We start from the raw sequence: 19,717 nt of genomic DNA on the forward strand, positions 1-19,717 counted from the left end.
ATCAGCAACAGAAACCTGTAATTGTCATATTTTTACACAAGAAAGTTTTACAACATCCTGAGAGTTTCGTGTAGCTGTCAGCCAATCAGAGCCGTGGTGTTTACATATCATGAATATTCATGAGTAATCTCCCCCCACCCCACACTCCACTGATTAACTTCTAATCCCAGAAACAGGAGCGCCAGAGCTTTTCTTTGCACAGAAATGAATTAAAAACTGTTGTTTACTAGGGTTGGGCATCGAGCATCGATTGGAACCGGTTCCAACTGTTCGTTTTTCCCGGAATCGTTCAAAGTTTTTTTTTTTTTCGATTCCGAGTTTCGATTCCTAGAAGGCTGACCAGAAGAGGAATCTGCGGCCGATCTCCGTGAAAATTAAACATGATCTGCAAATTGCGATCAACACTTTCCAGAGCTGATCACACCAGCTGTCTGTGTGCAGCACAGAGTCCCCCCTCCCTCCCCACAACCGGCAGTCAAATCTAAACAAACGTGTCTGCCGAACTTTTACTCCATGATGTAAACTTTAACTCCTGCAGCGTAGAGAAAACTTGTTAAAATACGTCAACACGGTGGATTTAATAGAAGCTTAAAGAACAAACTCTGGACGGTGTGAGGTGAGTTTGTCTCACTGCAGAAATAATACACACACGGAGCGTCAGCAGTCAGACGCAGCCGCTCACCAACACTCGTGTGTGTGTGTGTGTGTGTGTGTGTGTGAGAGCGTCAGAAGGCTGAACAATAACCTGTAGAATAATTAAAGTCATCATGCTAGAGCAGCTTTCTCTGTGGTGGACCACACCGGCTTCTGCCACAATAAATAATAATAATAATAATATTTATAATAATAATAATAAATCACACACAAAGCTGTGAACATTTTAATTTCCTTTCTGAACTATTTCTGTTGAGTTTTAATGTTTAAAATCTGTTAGATTGTTACTGACAGCAGCTACGTTTAAGTTTCACTTCCTGTTCTGACTGAACGCTGCTGCAGCATGGAGGTGTAGTTCTCAGTCGTCCTGGACATGATCATCCTGAGAGTTTTAGCTGAAAACAGCTGGACGTTTCTGGATGTGTTGGAGACATTTAGCCTCTCATCCCAGAGGCTGCTTCCACACTTTGGTTGTGGTCAGAAACAAACACACTGGTTGTGCTGCAAGTCTTTTTCTTTTTTTCTCAAAAACATGTTTCTGTCTAAATGAAGGTGATGTTGTTGTTGATAGAATTAAAATTCATGTTGAAGTTAAGATTATTTCATCAAGTAGGACCTGTGGTTAGCTGGTTCATGTAAAGCATGTCATGTCTTGAAAGAATTGGAATCGGGAATCGATAGGAACTGGAATTGAAACTTGGAATTGGAATCGTTCAAAAATCAAACGATGCCCAACCCTATTGTTTACACTAGAGACCAGGTTAGTTTTAAAAAAAAAAAGAGCGAATGAGACTGGAGAATATATTTTACCTTCAACAGCACATCTAAAGGTGAGAGGAATGTAGGAAAACTAAGATTTTTATTTAGATGCAGAAATTAAAAGTTTCAGGTTTAAAAAATGTTTTTACTGTAATGTCAGACAATTGTTTTAAGACGCTCTTTGTTTGGTGTTCTGTCGCACCAGTTCGCGCTCTGGAGAAAGTCAAGGGCTCCACGCAGCTTCAGGCCAGCTACTCGTCGTCTGACAGCAGCCTGTACACCAACCCCAAAGGCAGCGCCGTGTCAGCGTTTGACGGCGGCTCTGATTCAAGCTCCGAGTCAGAGACGGAGGACCCGCCCACCAGGAAGAAGCTGCGCCTGGAGGCCAGCTAAAGCTCCGATTGGCTGAATCCCCTCTAAGAACGGGTCGGTGGGGCACAAGAAAGGGCGAGAGAGATTCACCCTTCAAAGCTCTCTAAGCTCACTCCTTCCACAGCCTCTCGTCTCCTAAAACGCCCTCTCTCACCGCCGTCACCATCACCTTTTCTCCTAGAGAGGAAGCAAGCAGGGAGGAAGATGGATCAATCTTCAGGTTTCCCCAGCATCCCCCGCCCTCCTCCCTCTAGTTGGTGTCTTTCCATCATCAGTACCCCCCCCCCCCCTTCTCCGTCTCTTAGCAACAACAATCCAAAACTTATAAAAAGGCAGCTTGGCTACTTAAAGACTTGATGGTTTTTGTACACTTGGTAAACTCCTCCCCCCACGGGGTGGTTATTGGGGCAGAAGGCGGAGCCAGGTGTACTCTTCCAAGCACTGCTTTATTAAATATTATTTTGTTAATTTTTGTTCTTAAATAAATAAACTGTTTAGAATTTACACACACACACCTAGATTAATTGTACTGGAAAGGTTTACCATTTTAAAGTGAATTCGTAGCTCCCCTTTTTTCCCCCCACTAATGAATGTGAAGATGCTTTGAGGAGATGTAATTCCCACCTCAGGTCCACTGGAGTGCAGATGTTTTCTGCCAGACACGCGTAACATAAGATTATGTATAAAGTCATGAGTTGTTTTGTTGAAATTGATGTTTCGAAGGAGAACATTCCTAAATTTGTATCGTATTTTGTCCTTTAGCTTCAGTAGTGAAAGATTTAGGTGGCTGAATACGTAAAGCTTCTCATTTTTATATATTAAACAAGAAATTGATTGGATGTTTTCAATATTTCAAAAAATGTGTTCATGCATTTTGTAATAATCTCTTAAGTTATGAAGAAAATGCCAATTTTGTCACCGGTAGTTTTTGTTCTCAGTCTTGAATGTGGAGCAGTAGCTGCTGGCGCCTCCAGACCAAGGAGGTGTAACCAGTCCCTGTCAGTGAGTCGTGATCTACACAGGAAAACCAACATTGTTGAAACCCCCCCTAAGAAAAAATAAACAAAAAATAATTTTTTAAAAAGATGCAAGTTTTTTTTTTTGCATCTCTAGGAAACGTGTGTGTATGTATATTTTTATTTTATTTCCAGCTAGGATATAATTAGTGCGGTAGGTCTTTGTCCAGTTCCATTCCATGGAAATTACAAGTATGTTGTACATACTGCCAACAATTGTCTTGCAAGTTGAGGCCTACATTTACTATGAGACTATAAAATAAACTATTTTATCCTTTTTTGTGTTGCTTGTGGTCACTGACTCCTTGAGCAAAAGAATGAAAAAAAGTTTTTTAAACTCAAGAGAAAACTAGATTGTTTCTGGATTAAAATATTTAGTAGTTTTTGCCTTTAAAAGTACATAATTTCTATAGAAATTACAGCTATTTGAAACGTGCTGGGATCCCGTGGGACTCCACAAATCTCGCAAGAGCATGTTGCTAAAGCTGTACCACAGATCAGCAACATGTTGCCTGTTATTCTATTTTAAGTAAAACCTTAAATGACTTTCAGTAAATCTTGAAGGACATTTTTGTCACTAATTTTACTGTAACTTTAGGTAACGTCACTAAGCGAGCGCTGGCTTCTGCACGTGAGCAGCTGGCGAGTTGCGGCCAATCAGCGGAGTGGTACAGTAGCATTTGCCATTTGGACTTTAATACAATCGGCATAAACGAAACTCATTTAAACTTGTAGAGGTATAAAATAGACGACAGTGTTCTAAAGCAGCGGTGTTACTTTGTTTTTGAACAGTTTTAGATACCGGAAATTGGCTAATTTGTTAGCGGTTTGGCTAGCTATGGTCTGAGAAGCCTATCGACGGGCCTGGTAGAAAAAAACTTGGTAGAAAACGTCGACATATAAGTAGAAGCAGAAACCTCGCTTGGCTTTGAGTGACGTAACCTGAAGGTAGGGTCAATATTTATTATGAATAACAAATGTACTGATTCAAGAGAAAGGTCATAAAAAGTGGCACAAGGAAGCCCCGTGGACTCGAGCTGCCAAAGTGGCATGCCGCCATCTTGGATAGGTCTCCATTCACCACCAGTACATTGATTTTTATTGTGGAAAGTGCTTACCCAGAGGGGAAAAAAAAGAAAAACACATTTAATAATGCTCATCACAAAATCAGACACGTGGCACAATAAAATATTACATAAAATAAAAATATGAAATCCCAACATTTAGGCAAGGAAAGTCAACAGTTGCCCCACGTGATGCTTTCGTGCACCAGTTTTTGCAACCCTAGGTTGCACGATAAATGGGCATAATTGTCCACTCAGCGTTGACTCCAGTTGGGTTTAGAGAGCGGGGGACCCAACCAGTATGGCGGCAAAGCTCCAGTTTTCATGTGTACGGTTTAAAATAAGCGTAATGCTGTTAAGGGACCACCACCTGGCATATTTTAGGAGGTCTCTACTTCAACACTTGATTTCAATCAGTGAGTGACTACCAGGCCTCTGCAGTGCTTGATGAGATTTAACTCCAAACAAATAAAACAATAGTTTAATCAGGTGCGTTGGAAGAGGGGGGCAACTACAACATGCTGGATGGTGGCCGCTGGCCGGTTGTTGCAACTGTAGGCTGCACAAAAAAACAGGCATAGTCAACCACTCTGCATTTTCTCCAGTTGGGTTTGGAGTGAGGAACCCACCCAATATGGTGGTGGCGACCCTGAATCGCTCTCCAGCGTCTAATAGGGTGTCTACGTACTCCTGTATCCAGGGCTCAAGACTGGTACAGATTTTCACTATTTTTAGTGAAACAAGTCACCAGTAATGCATCAAACACATTAAGTCATAGATCTAAATTCAATGCAACAAACCATAGAAAACAATCACTTTTGCTTCTAAATGGTAGAATCAGAAACGGTAGTCACTGTTAATCTGCTATCCAGCAGCTCGTTGTGTACTAATGCAGTCAAGAGGAAGACTGACATCAAAGCACTGGTGGTTATACATCTTTTTATTTGCTTTTTTAAATAATAAGAACCCTTAAACGTCCTGTCGGCAGAAAGATAGCTGAAATAATCAATTTCTGCAAAACTCAACCATGACTCTCACCAGTGCTGTATTTTACATGAACTCTGAGGCCATATTTGATCATTAATGGGCGTTTTAAATCATTGTTAGCTTAAACTAGGTTTTAAAAAATAAGATTCATAAATGAGGTATTACAATTAATTGTTTTTTTTTATGAGACTTTCTGTAAAATAGTAAAAACTGATGCAAAAGTAGAGGAACGATGCGAACATCAAAAGTTACCTCCTAACCTTTGATGCTGAGGGTCCTTAAGTGTTTGTTTATTTGGCGTTACACCCAGTTTTCGAAACTCAAGCACACGGCGGCACCGCTTTGAGAAGGGCTGTAGAAAGTTTTATTGAGTTGGGTCAAACTGAAACCGTACAAAGTAACACCTTCATTTCAGAGGATCCAAAGAGTACGCAACACAAGCCAGAACATTTTTAAAACAAACTGCTTCTAAACACCAACCCTCGTCCCTACTGAGGGTCCATCATCTCTTCAACAGTCCACACCGGACCTCCTCAGAACCGGCCCCTGCTGAGGGTAAACTAGGACTGAGGCTCAGCATAGGCAGAGTCCGGTTCTGATGATTTGGTATCACCTGAGACTCCGGGCTGCCTGAGGTCTGTGGGGACGGGCAACCTCAGGAAGTGTTGCAGGGCCTGAGCCACCTTCTCCGGGCAGATGTTGTAAACTGGATGAATTGGAGCCTAGAAGACAAAACGAAAAGGAATCATCTGTTGTTCTCCGAAAGCGTAGGAGAACCGTAGGCGTTGTCCGCCTGGGTGTAGCTGTTTAACCTCCGTTGGAATCTTTACTGAGTTGTTTTCATTTAGCAGCTGATTTAAATAGGGCGGGGCTACTGGTGACCAGCGGTAAGTGTCAGTAAACAGGCAAATGAAAACAACTCACTTCTTTATGAGCTATGGGGCTAATTTCCATGTCTGTTCTATATGACCTCACCTATCGCCATGGACTGAACACTTTAAAATTTAACTTAAATCATTTTGACACGACTGTGGTTCATTTCCTGTAGATTATAAACAACAGACATAAGATTTGTGTTTCTGATTTTTGAAACATTTAAGGTTGATTTCTGACCTATTCTGGTTTTATTTTGGTTAGGGTTAGTAGTCTTCATACCAAGCTTTCCTCCTAAAACTAAATGAAATGACCGATGCTGCTCCACCCTTACCAGACGGTTCTCCTCCTTGCCCAGGATGATCTCCTGGTGGTGCTCCATGTTTCCAAAGTGCTGCGCAATGGAGAGGCCGCTCAGGCAGTAACACGTGTGGTAGAAGTCTCTGGATCTGACAGTTAAACGAAAGGAAAAACAACAAGGAGCTCGTGAGAGGTTTGTGTGTGTGTGTGTGTGTGTGTGTGTGTGTGTGAGAGAGAGAGAGACCAGATGGTGTGATACTGACTTGCCAGGTTTATCCAGAAGGCCTCCTGTTGGGTTCTGACAGCACAGGAGGATGTATTCCTGCAAGGCCTGCTGGTCGAACATCCACCGCTGCCGACTCAGCTCCAGCTCTCCTACATATACACACACCTTTGTATTATTTACAAAATGACACCAAAAACTGTCTAAAAATGAACTCATGAATGATTTAAAAGTCGTCTCCAATCATTATTCACCAGTTTAGAACAAATATTCTGTGTTTCATGAAGCTCCTAAGCCCCTCTGGAATGGCTTCTTGTAACTTTGACCACAAAAGACAAGAACCTAAGAAATATTAAGATTTAAGGCAATAAAATGTAAATGTAGTTTTAGCTTTTTGTGGTCCGATATTATGAATTTCATGAAGTTTCTACCGCAGAGACCCTGATAAAGAAGTCATGTCAGTAGCAGAATAAACTAAATCGGCTCCAGTTTCAACCAAAAACGTGTTAAAGTGCAGTTTGTGTAACATAAGGACGTCTCAGCGCGCTAATGTAGTGTTACAAGAGCAGAAATGGATCTTACTTTAAAAGAACTTTGTTTATTTTTGTAAAACACAAACAACCTGATTTATTTCTGTTTTTTAAGGTCACTTTCTAATTCTTTTATTCATTTTCTACAAACATAAGAACAAGGACATGTTCTCTTGGAACAAAAACTCTTATTTCAGTAGGTTTTGAGGCTCCATAATAAATGATATCGATTAGAGAAATGATGAAGTTGGTGTTTTTTATAAGCTTCCAATTAAAAGGTTAGAAATAGTTTGTAGAAATACGATAAGAGTCAGCGCAGAAAGCTCTGATGATCATTTCTCCCGGGTATTTAGACGCTGGCCAGAGATTCCTCGTGTTTATTGGAATGTGGAGTTCAAATGAAAACACACCGTCTTTGAACAAGGCTCTGTGGAGCAGAGGCAAGAGTCCAGCCTGCCAGAACGAGTAGCAGCCGTCCACCAGTTTGTTACAGCGGCCCTGGAAACCTCCCTCGAAGCGCATCTGTCTGCTGACCACCCAGCGCTGAGGAGGAGAGGGAGCACTTTAAAACAGCTACAGCTTGTACTCATCCTTATGCGTAGGGCCGGGCGACATCACGATATAAAACATCTTCAATGTTCTCTGGTACTTTAACTGAGAAACTTTATTTAACCGTTTGATAAATAACATTTTAAACTAAAATCTTCAAGCATGGAAGAAAACAGAACTCAATAAAACGTTTCATTTTCTGCTTGTTTAAATATTTCCTATGCAATAGAAAAATAAAATAAAATAAACTACATTTTATTGGTTAAAATTTAAGAAGTTTTCAAAGGAAAAAAAATGTAAAACAAAAAAACTGACAGAAAGAATATATCTTAAAGGGTTTTAGAGATGATCAGCTTATAGATCACATTTAAAAGTAGACTTTAAAGTTATAAACCTCCAAATACTGATCGTAGGGATGTGTACTGGTGAAATTTTGGCGATACGCATCACCAGACAGGGGAGACAATACGATATATCATGATATATTGCAAAAAACCCACTGCACACTGCCGCCAACTATCAGTCAGCGTTTGAATTACACCAAAGAAAAGAAAATACACAAATGTTTGCATATAAATTCTTCCAAAAATTAGATAAACAGCTTTTGAATATCGATATAATATCGCCATTTAGATATTTTCTTACATCCCTAACTGGCAGAGTTAATTAAAGAGCAAGCCACCACCAAATCAACTTATTTTTTCTGATAAACTATATAAATGCATCTCTAATCGTGCTGCAGACACGTGTAGTCAATAGTTTTGCACTTTAGTGTATTTTAGTTAAAATTTACATTTTCTGCCTAAAACTGTCAGTGTTGTGCCGTTGTCAGGTAAAAACTCTGCACTGCATTTGAATTTAAATCTGCCATCGCTATTGGCTAAGAGGTACCCTAGAACGTTAGCTGGTACCATATGATGTCACAATGTCGTTGTGAGCCTGTGTGTGTATTTGTTATTGGCTCCGCCCTCTCGGTCTGCTAGGCAACAGCATTTGTTGCATTTTTCAAACAGGAAGTGGGAGTGGAGTAATACTCTGTAGGGGGTGACTTGCTCTTTAATAACACCTGCGACCATGTAGATGTGACATGTTATGGTTTAAAACAGTCTTCCAACAGCTTTAAAATCATTAATGACACATTCAGGACATTTAGAAGACCCTAAAGCAGCATATTTACCTGCTAAAACCAACACGGATGGTCAGACGCCTATGCTGCTGTTTGCCTTTGATGAAAGACAAAACCGGACACTGCTGCAGAGTTTGGGACACTTTTACAAGCCACCATGCAAATGAACGCCTTCCTGCGTATCATTTGAATAGGTGCTGCAACAAGATGAGCCTTCTTTAGGTGCTTGCATACCAACAGAAGAGATGAAAGCAGAAAAATGCCAGACAGGCCGACAGCTGACACAGACGCATCTGTCTCTCTTCTTCAGATAAGCTCAGCACTCATATGGAAAGTCCCTCAACATGAGTGTAAAGCTGCTGCTTTCATCCCAGAAATGTTACAAAATACAGTTTAACATAACGGTGCAGAGAACCAGGATGGACCAGCGAGCTGCCTCTACGGAAGAACGCAAGATTTATACCAGTTTAAGATTGAACTCCTAAGGAGTGGAGGAGGCCATGAGCTCTCACCAGCAGCGCTTTGAGGTCCAGCATGTGTTCGTTACCCAGGATGACCAGGGCAGCCGTGCCACAGAACGTGTAACCGCCGTGCGCTTCCAACCCCGGAACTCCACTCAGACCGCCCTCCCAGTTCTGACAACTGGAACCAGAGAAAACCCCAGAAACAGACCGGATTAAAACAAGCAGGGCATTTATTCACCAGCAGGACGCTGCTCCAGCTGTACCTGAGGATCCAGTTGGTCGTGTCCTCAAACAGTTTAGGCGTGATGATGTTTGTGAGCGAAGCTACAGAAACGGCACAATAAGCACTCCTGTAACAGAAGAATCAGATCAGAAACTAAATAGGTTGATGACCGTAAATCCTTCTTTATTATTAAACGGGGTAATTTTTTGTCCTTTTATTACAATTTGTGATTTCCAATGAAAATTAGAAATACGTTATCAGCAAACCATAAAAATCAAACCGAGGAATCTTCTCTGGGATTATTTGAAGCTGATATTTTCAGATGAACATTAATAATGAAATTCTCCGTAATAACAGCTCTGACCGCTGCTTAAAGGAGGTTTGGAAGACTTCAAATTAAAGCTCCATAAATCACACTTTAAAGAGCAAGTCACCCCCAAATCAACATTTTTTTTTCTGATAAACTATATGAATGCGTGTCTAGTCGTCCTGTAGACACGTGAAGTCAATAGTTTTGCACTTTAGTGAATTTTAGCTAAAAATTAGGGCTGCACAATATATCGCAACTATATCGTTATCGTGATATCAGCATGCGCAATACGCATATCGCAAAGAACAGATAATTATCGCAATGAATGGTCAGCTCAAATGTTTGCTACACAAAATGCATTCTGTCAATGAAACGGAAGCATGATGTTTTTTTAATCAAATCAAATACAGCTCTTCACCCGTTTGGCCAATTGGGTGGGTTCTCATGGGTCAGATGCCCGCCCCCGACACTTAATTTTGATGGTTAGCAAACACCTGAGTTAGCTTAGTTCTGCTGATTCTGCTTTTCCCGGGATCCAATTTCCTCACATCTTTAGCTTTTCTCATTTTTATGATTTTTTGTCACTTTTTGATTATTTTTGTTCCTGAATTAAGTTTATATTTATCCGATAAGGAATATCGTCATAGCAATATTAATTGCTGTTATCGCATATCGCATTCCCTAATATCGTGCAGCCCTAGTTAAAGTTTAATTTTTCTGCCTAAAACTGTCAGTGCTGTGCCATTGTCAGGTAAAAACTCTGCACTGCATTTGAGTTGAAGTCTGCCATCGTTATTGGCTAAGAGGTACCCTAGAACGTTAGCTGGTACCATATGATGTCACAATGTCGTTGTGAGCCTGTGTGTGTGTATTTGTTAGCGGCTCCGCCCTCTCGGACTGCTAGGCAACAGCATTTGTTGCATTTTTCAAACGGGGAGTGGGAGTGGAGTAATACTCTGGTAGGGGGTGGCTTGCTCTTTAAAGAGAAAACCTAAAGGATCAAACAAAACTTTGACTAATACAAGATGAACTCTTAAAAATAAAATCATATTTGACTAATGCAGTTTTGGCTGTAAAAGTGGTACAAATAGAGGAAAGATGCATTCTGAGCCCTCACCTGACATCCACTTCCCCTCCAATGTGCATGGTGAAGGAGCCATCTGGCTGCTTCAGGGACCATAGGAAATCTAAGAGCTTCTCCCTGAGGAGGTCATCACAGAGGGCGGGGTTAGCTGCACTTTTAATGGGGGAATGAGGCAACGTGAGCAGGACCGTACCTGTCTATGACGCCGTAGGCCTCCTCTGTGCCGATGATGCAGAGCGCGTTGACAGCGGCGTAGGTTGGTGCAAGGTGGGCGTGCTGTCCCGGACCTCCAGCGAAGCCCCCTGTTGGGCTCTGACAGCGTCCAAGAAACTGACACACACTGCCGAGAAAAGATTTACAGGTTGGGATTTTAAAGAGCAGTAGAAATGACCACAGTTCATCTCTGGTAGCTGAAAGGACAGACGATCCCAACCTCCATCACGGAGAGGATTCACACGGTTGGACCGACGCCTCGAGCTGAGCGTGTTGGAAGAGAAAGCCGTTAAATTTAGCCAATCAGTTTGAAGCCAGCTCTGACCAGAGTACAGTCACGGGACAGAGGAATCAATCTGTTGTAGAGTTGCATTGTTCCAAGCTAGTGAATGGAGCCAGAGTGCACGTGTGTGAGCGTGCACGAGGATGCCACGCTGACAAAGGGCCTGTGCCAGCCGGCTGAGTTGGCGCACCTATCAGATATAATGAGAGCATGGGCTGAGGCCTGGCATCGCCACTCGCTCTGCAGAGTGTTTCCTCTGAAAGGCGGCAGGGTCTTTTGTCTCCATGACAAAATTACTGTTCAAAGGAAACAGCTGGGTGAACATCTGTAAAGAACAGAGCTCTGTAGTCACTTCCCAACATTTATATTGGCTTTATTTAAGGCGTCATGAGTTTGGTAGCATTCTAGTCATAGAGAAGGAGTTTGTATTCATGTTCCACTCACTCTGAGGCAACAGCAGGAGGAATGGGCTCCTCTAGGATCTCCAGACCGTGCAGAATCCAGAAGCAAAGCCACGGTCTGCTTGCATCCAGACACTGCACACACACAAATGCAGTGAGATCAATCAAACTTACCTCATGTTTCCCTAATGCCACACTTTTTCACTTTATTTGCTTTATCCAGTTTTGTGACTCTGGTGCACACACAGAGCAAAGAGGACCACAATATGTCTGTGGTATTGGTTAAGAAAACTTCAGTAACAAAACCAGAAGGGACTTCCCCAGAGCCTCTTCTGAAGCAAAACCAGTCTTAAAGAGAGGAAGACAACGTAACATAAGGGAGAAACAGATGCTTTTAAATGCTCTGCTTGGAGATGAAGAGAAAACTTAGATTTCTTAGCTAAGTTTATGTCTTTAAAGAGCAAGTCACCCCCAAATCAACTTTTTTTTCTGATAAACTATATAAATGCACGTCTAATCGTGCTGCAGACACGTGTAGTCAGTAGTTTTGCACTTTAGTGCATTTTAGTTAAAATTTCAATTTCCTGCCTAAAACTGTCAGTGTTGTGCCGTTGTCAGGTAAAAACTCTGCACTGCATTTGAATTTAAATCTGCCATCGCTATTGGCTAAGAGGTACCCTAGAACGTTAGCTGGTACCATATGATGTCACAATGTCGTTGTGAGCCTGTGTGTGTGTATTTGTTAGCGGCTCTGCCCTTTCGGTCTGCTAGGCAACAGCTTTTGTGGCATTTCTCAAACGAGAAGTGGGAGTGGAGTAATACTCTGGTAGGAGGTGACTTGCTCTTTAACTCAAAAAACACACAAATGAAAAAAGTTAAACACGCCTACCCTACCTCATAAGCATCTGATAAGTGACGTAAGCCCTTCTTGAGATATTGGTAGTGCTGTTCCCGCAACAAGGTCGGCCTGAAAGACAAGAAAAGAAAAAGTCTCATTTAGTTATTTAAAATATGCACAAGTCAACCAAGTCAACCATAATCATTTAAAAAGGTGACCAAAATATGATCAAATGATGGTTTTTACAGTCAGAAGACCTAAACGCCTAAAATCGCCTGCTTAAAGGGCAAAATGTGAAATTAGCACAGTGCATACCCAATTATACGATAGATCAATGACGTCCTGATACTAAACAGCACTTCCAACCTGTCAAAGAACAGCAGACCAACAGCATCTGTTCCTGAGATGAGGACAACAGTGCCTCATCATAAACTGTCACAAAGGAAGAAGATAGATGGAGAACAGAAGGGGCTCCAGGACAGAACCCTGTGGCACCCCCCAGGTCACTGGAAGGCAGGGAGAGGCAGTCTCCAATCCATACACAAAAGGATCTGTTAGCCAGATAGGAGCGGACAACACAGAGCAGGACCCAACAGACCGACCCAGCGTTTTAGACAGTCTAGCAGGATTTGATAATTGACCGTATCAAAAGCTGCTGAGAGATCTAACAACAGCAACAGAACGTGGGACCCTGAATCAGATGCTACTAAAATGTCATGACCAAATTTGTCTCTCGCCTCTAAACCCACGTTTGTCATTTTGTCATTAGTTTTACTGTAACTTTGGGTGACGTCACTAAGCGAGCGCTAGCTTCTGCACGTGAGCAGCTGGCGAGCTGCGGCCAATCAGAGTGGTACAGTAGCATTTGGACTTTTATTTAATACAATCAGCATAAACGAAACAGTCACTTTAACTTGTAAAGGTATAAAATAGACAACAGTGTTCTAAAGCAGTGGCGTTACTTTGTTTTTGAAGTTTTAGATACCGGAAATTGGCTAATTTGTTAGCGTTTTGGCTGCTTTAGGGCCTGAAGGCTTGACATGGTCTAAAACTTCCAAAGATCCTGATCCAATCGTGTAAATGCACCATAAAGTGAAGAGCTTCATGTCGACGCTCTGACAGGATAGATTTGGTCAATGAAGCCAAACTGAAAGGCCTTGGTTAATAGTTTGCTTATGCAGCCTCTAAAGCTGCTAAATGTTTGACATGATTGTGCGAAAGTCCCATTTTCAAGTAATATGCACATGTTCACAAACCGTTTCCTGGAATGTTTTTGAGTCAACACGTGCACCACAGGAAGGACTCTGCAACCTGCATGTGCACCAAAGGGAGCATGTGGGTTAGTGAGTGGTGGACTGACACTTCTGCCTCCCTCTGCACACACTCATCCATCCGATCCTGTTCTCCATCGGCCCTTTTCTTGTAGTGTTCCCTCCCATTGTTGTAATGATACTGTTCCTCCACAGGGTGAGTCACAGATCTCCATCAGAGTTAGGAGTACAGGAGCAGCCCTCAGCAGCTAGAGAACCATTCTGCCCACCTCATCGGATAAGGATTCACCGTGCCGTGAACTAGTTTGTGTGTTATGAGCGAGTAGATGAGATACGGCACCTGTAATCTCAGCATCAGGGGCTCATGTACACACAAAGAACCAGGCCTCATCTACACAAAACAGCTTTTCCAAAACAATCTTTTTCTAGGAATGTTCTCATCTACAAGAAAAAAATTAATAAATAAACAAACAGCCCCCCCCCCCCCCCCCCCCGAAAAAAAAAATCCAAAATAATGTGGAAACTATGCCAGACCTGTCTGTGACACCGCCACAAAAACACATGAACACAAAACAGGTGTGGACTATGTTACATCGTCAGAGGTTTGGTTAGGCTAGCTATGACGTCATAGTTCTCAAATATTAAATTTTGGCTGTCTACACGAAAACGCAAGAAAACAACAGTTTCGTTTAGACACGTAGGGCTGAGTGATGAATCGAAAATTTATCGTTATAGAAATTCGTGACTCTTATTGAGATAATTTTTCCCATGTCAATACATTTGATAATAAAAATGAAAAGATGTGTGTAGGTTGGCAATGTTCATGTCCCTTTAAAGAGCAAGTTACCCCCTACCAGAGTATTACTCCACTCCCACTTCCTGTTTGAAAAATGCAACAAATGCTGTTGCCTAACATACCGAGAGGGTGGAGCCGCTAACAAATGCACACACACACAGGCTCACGACAGCATTGTGACATCATATGGTACCAGCTAACATTCTATGTACCTCTTAGCCAATAGCAATGGCAGATTTAAATTCAAAAGCAGTGCAGAGTTTTTACCTGACAACGGCACAACACTGACAGTTTTAGGCAGAAAATTTAAATTTTAACTAAAATGCACCAAAGTGCAAAACTACTGACTACACGTGTCTGCAGCACAATTAGACACGTATTTATATAGTTTATCAGAAAAAAAAACTTGATTTGGTGATGACTTGCTCCTTAAGAAGCTGTACCACCTTGAGTCATGTAAAAATGTGACTCAATGTAATACATGTGACAGCCCCATCTAGTGGACAGGTTTTGTCTCTGTGCATACCTGTAGTTATCGTCCATTTATCGTTATCGAGGGGAAATCCTCAATATATGGTGATGATGATTTTAGGCCGTATCGCCCAGCCCTAGACACATGGATGAAATGTTAAACTAACACTAACAAAACATTTAAGCCTCTTTTCCACAAGTAGCTACTGCGCAGCTCCACTACGTGGTTCAGGAGGAGAAACACAACATGGAGGACTTGGTAGCGATGGTGTGTTTGTCAGACTCCACAAAGAATGGTAAATGTTAAAGGACCTGTCCCTGCTCGACACCCAGCTTTAAGGGGTTGGATTGGTAAATGGTAAATGGCTTGTATTTGATATAGTGCCTTCTAGAGTCCTGGAACCCCTTAAGGCACTTTACAACACAATCAGTCATTCACACATTCACACACTGGTGGGGATGAGCTACAATGTAGCCACAGCTGCCCTGGGGCGCACTGACAGAGGCGAGGCTGCCGAGCACAGGCGCCACTGGTCCCTCCGACCACCACCAGCAGGCAACGTGGGTTAAGTGTCTTGCCCAAGGACACAACGACAGACTGAGCGGGGCTCGAACCTGCAACCTTCCGATTACGGGGCGAGCACTTAATTCCTGTGCCACCATCGCCCCATTTCCAGATTGGGAGTTAAACCACCAATTAATTCCCGAGCGCAGCTGCAGGTCACCGCTCCCCACTCGGATTGGTCACATGCAGAGATGTCATTTCACCAGTGTGTGATGATGACTAATTATAGGGTTCTACAACCCCCCAAGGCACCTTACAACACAATCAATCAATTACCAATGCACACACACATTCACACGCTAATGGTGATGAGCTACATTGTAGCCACAATGGGGTACACTGACGGAAACGAAACTGTCAAACACATATGCCACCGAACCCTCCAATCACCACTAGAAGGCTTTGTCAGTTACGTGTCTTGCTCAAGGACTCGGTGACAGACTGAGCAAGATTTGATCCCACAACCCTCCGGTTACAAGACGGGCACTTGACTCCTACGCCAGAATGGACTGGAAAAGGCTGCGGGCAGCAAGGCAAGACAATCTGGAGCAACTAATGACTCCACCTACTAGACAATCAGTGACCAACGGTCTTCCAACATCACGTTTTCCCACATCGAACCAGAAAAAAAAAGGGAACGGCAACCTGAAGAGTTGAGTAGGTGTTAATGGAAAAGATCGTCAAGAGATACATCCAATAATATTCTAATGATTGTATTTGGCCAATATTGATCATGACAGACTAAATCAGTCATTAGCATGGTGTAAATAAAAAGGCTAAATTTTTTTAATTTCCCATGTTTGTGAACTCACCATCACCAAGTGATAATTCATGCTAATAGATCATGCATGGGGAAGTTTTTACTTCCATTTAGGGCTGAAACGATTCCTCGAGTACCTCGAATAATTCGAGTACAAAAAAGCCTCGAGTCAAATTCTCTGCCTCGAGGATTCGTTTAATTCATATTTAATTAATTCATGGCTTTGCAATCGCCTGGGGTCATGTTTCACCCGGACTGAAATAAGTGACGCACATGCCCAGTGGACTGAATGCACACGCGAGTAGCGAATGTAACTTAACTTTCTCTTAAGCCATGGCGGACAACTTGAACCCCGGTGGAGTGCGAAAAAGACAGAAAATGTCAAGATGTGGGACCATTTTTCACGTCGTAAGGTGGAAAACATAGTCCAGTGTAAATACTGTAAAATGGATTTAGCCTACCACATCCTCCAAGCTGCAGCACCTGTAAATGTCACTTCTGCGAGCGGACTCGGAGCCTCTACAAGATAATGCATTTTAGCCTGTATTTCTATATATTCTGCGGACACTGTGCGACTTTTTCGTTTGTAGCACTCAAGTTTCAGCTCACATCGTACGTCAGGTAGCAATACGTCGGACTTAAAATGTGCTAAAAAATATCAGTTTTTACACAATATGTCGGACTTTTTACTGTGTTGTTATTGATGTCTGTTGTCCCTCAGGATTGCTGCAGGTGGACACGGGTATTTATGAGTGGCGGAGGAAAACGAAAGAAAGTAAATAAATGTTTTGTGATCAGTATAATTTGACAAAACCACAGCAAACATGCTTTTGGCAATCCTTGTTATTGTGTGAGAAAATAAGTGTAGAAATTAAAACGGACGTGTGTTAATAGGGAAACAGCCGGCGAGCTGTTTGCGCATGCACCGTGAGCGGTTCTGGTTCTGTTTGGGCCGCAGCCGCTCGCAGCGCTACTTCAGCAGTTATCCTCCTAGTTTCTGTCTGGCTTGCAGGCTAGCAGATTCTCGCACGAGGGGAAAATCGGCTCAGGTTGTATGCTTATTTTTTGCACAGGCATTTGTTTACTGTGAAGTAAAGTTGAAGTGCTGAAGTTTTGAAAACTAATTTTGAATAAAACTTGAATAACTGGCAATTGCTTGCTCATTTTAAGAGGTCTTTCATAATTATAACATGCTATTTGATATAATGGTTTACAAACACAAAAGGGTAATTTATTAGAGTACTCTATTAATCGAAAAAAAGATTCGATAGAGTACTCGATTACAAAAATATTTGATAGCTGCAGCCCTACTTCCATTATAAAAACGCGCTCTTTTCTATTTCTAATTTCTAACAATAATTAATGATCTTATAATAATAATAAATTAAATATTTAAAAAGTAATACAAAATATCATAAAAATTAGAAAAATAAAAAATGTGAGGAAAGAGAAAATGAATAACAGAGATAATCAAGGGATCCCAGGAAAGGCGGAATAAGTAGAAAGAGCTGAATAAGGACAGGGTGGTGATGAAGATCACGCAAAAACCAGCTAAGACTTTTCAGCTGCTAAACTAGCAAAACAAAAGAAATTACAGCAAAAAGACCAACTTGTTTTACACTAATGCACCAAATATAAAAAAAGCAAAACTTTCAACAATGTCAGGTGCAGAAAATACACGTCGCTCTTTATCTCCAGAACTCACAAACCTACAACACATTTAAAAAAGGACACGTTCTACTCAATGCACACCTCTTGTGACTAATAACACTAATTTTCTCATGGCACTGAATGTACGTCCACACAGGCTGCAGTGCCAGCCACCAACACATCCAACAGTTGTCATAGAAATGGGATGAGTCACCTCTCGGAGAAGTGATGACAGCTGATAGCAAAATCAGCGTATGTGGGCTGATCAACAGCGTTTAGAAAACGGAGATTGTACATCACAGTTCTTAGAAGTGTCTCAAAAGACTTGTCAGTGCTTTTCAGAGATAACACACCAAGGCTTAGTGTCCTGGGTTCACTTTAACACTAGTAAAAAAAGACAGGAAAGAACTGGACTAATTTTGTTAAAAGCAGAAAACATAATTTAATTTTACATCTAAAACTCATTCAGGGTTAACATTTAACGCTAGATACTTACTGTGGTAAGCTGTGCATTTGCTTGTAAACATCTATGGTTTCTTCAATGATGCGTTCCACGTTTTTCTAGACAAAATAAACAGAAAAATGCCGTCATTGTGGTGGTCATTATCAGCTGATGGTTTTAATAATATCTACTAACCTGGTGAAAATGTACTTAGGTCAAGAATAACTTCTTTAATCTCCACAATATTTATATTTAAAAGAAAACTACATTTAAACTACATATAAGGGCTGTATTTAATGCCAGCTGCACCTGTTTCTGTTCACTTTTTAATCAAGAAATTAATTTTAAATTGGGCAAGCTTTATTAAAAAAACTTTTAGCCACTTAAGAGGAAATTGTGTTATTTTATTATCAAAATTACTCAGAAAATTGGAATTAATTCATATTGATTTCTGCATCCTTTACAATTCCTTTTATTAGACTTATAGTAGCTCAGAGAGGAAAACCCCATCTCCTCGCTGCTCGTCTGCCACCACCACACATCTAAATGTACATTTTGACACCAATTTTAGAAAAACAAACCAAAATGACCAATTCTAGTTGTACTGACGTGATCCTGATATATATTAATCACCAGTAGGGAGTGCTGAAGAAGTCACACATTAATAATATAGAATTAGACTAAGATTAAATGATAAATAATATAAAATATTGTGTAAAATAAAATAGTTAACCTTGTAACAGCGTATATATTAGAGCTAAGTGCTCATAGAAGAAGTCCTCTTGTTGCTCTTTATTTGCACACAAATAGTTATAATTTAGAACAGTTTTAACTTGATTTTAAAGAAGAAAATTTAGTTAATTAAGTTCAACAATACTGAAAAGCACACTTATACACTTAAATACTATTAAACACTGTGAGAGTAGGGTGCAACTCTTTTATTACGTGGAGAACAGCGACGGCTAATTCATGAAAACTTAATCTCGTTATGGCTCGACGTTAGCTAACTGGAAGCTCCGGTTTGCTAATTTAAACTAGCTGTAAAGCCAGCAGACGGAAGCCAATCAGACTGCGTGCTTTTAGTCAACAGTTAATAAAGAAAATGCGATGTGAGAAAACAAAAGCCGATCTGTTTTGGAGATGCAGAGCAACTCCGGACGAGCGCAGAGCAACGTTAGCATGATTAGCTACATTAACGTAGCTCACCTGCTCTCTGGAAGTCACCGTTTCAACGCCGTCATCCACAAACATTTCGGCCGAGTGCTGCTCGCTGAAGCACCGCAGAGGAGTCGGGATTCCGTCCATTGTGGTGACAGGATGGGAGAGAAGGAAAAAGGGCGTGCTCACTTTGTTTTGATACTTCTTTGCTCGCTTCAAACTGAGATTGGAAAGAAAAACTATCTGCGTGAACGTTAACTACGGTGCCTCCAGAGGGACAAACTACCTCCAATCACGTAATCAAGTATTAACGACCAAAATAAACAAACGAAATC

General features: G+C 41.4%; 2 protein-coding genes across 9 annotated transcripts in view; one reads left to right on the top strand and one right to left on the bottom strand.

Annotated features, from left to right (window-relative positions):
• Positions 1–2,028, top strand: part of max (myc associated factor X) — a 39,909-nt gene extending 37,881 nt beyond the window's left edge. For all 8 annotated transcript variants that reach the window (XM_054748884.2, XM_054748885.2, XM_054748886.2 and 5 more), the window contains one exon: positions 1,619–2,028. In XM_054748884.2, the coding sequence (XP_054604859.1) occupies positions 1,619–1,806 (188 nt within the window). In that variant the 3' untranslated portion in view covers positions 1,807–2,028. The remainder of the gene's footprint in view (positions 1–1,618) is intronic.
• A 3,165-nt stretch (positions 2,029–5,193) lies between these two features.
• fntb (farnesyltransferase, CAAX box, subunit beta) lies at positions 5,194–19,659 on the bottom strand. Its single transcript, XM_015947691.3, has 12 exons — positions 19,431–19,659; positions 18,279–18,343; positions 12,326–12,398; positions 11,475–11,566; positions 10,728–10,874; positions 10,568–10,651; positions 9,181–9,267; positions 8,966–9,095; positions 7,189–7,321; positions 6,289–6,400; positions 6,060–6,174; positions 5,194–5,574 (listed from the first exon to the last, which is right to left on the bottom strand). The coding sequence occupies exons 1-12, from the start codon at positions 19,527–19,529 to the stop codon at positions 5,413–5,415; spliced, it is 1,299 nt and encodes a 432-aa protein (XP_015803177.1). The 5' UTR covers positions 19,530–19,659; the 3' UTR covers positions 5,194–5,412.
• Between the last annotated feature and the right edge of the window lie 58 nt (positions 19,660–19,717).

Source organism: Nothobranchius furzeri, chromosome 2, assembly GCF_043380555.1.
Source record: "Nothobranchius furzeri strain GRZ-AD chromosome 2, NfurGRZ-RIMD1, whole genome shotgun sequence".
In the NCBI taxonomy this organism is placed as follows: domain Eukaryota; kingdom Metazoa; phylum Chordata; class Actinopteri; order Cyprinodontiformes; family Nothobranchiidae; genus Nothobranchius; species Nothobranchius furzeri.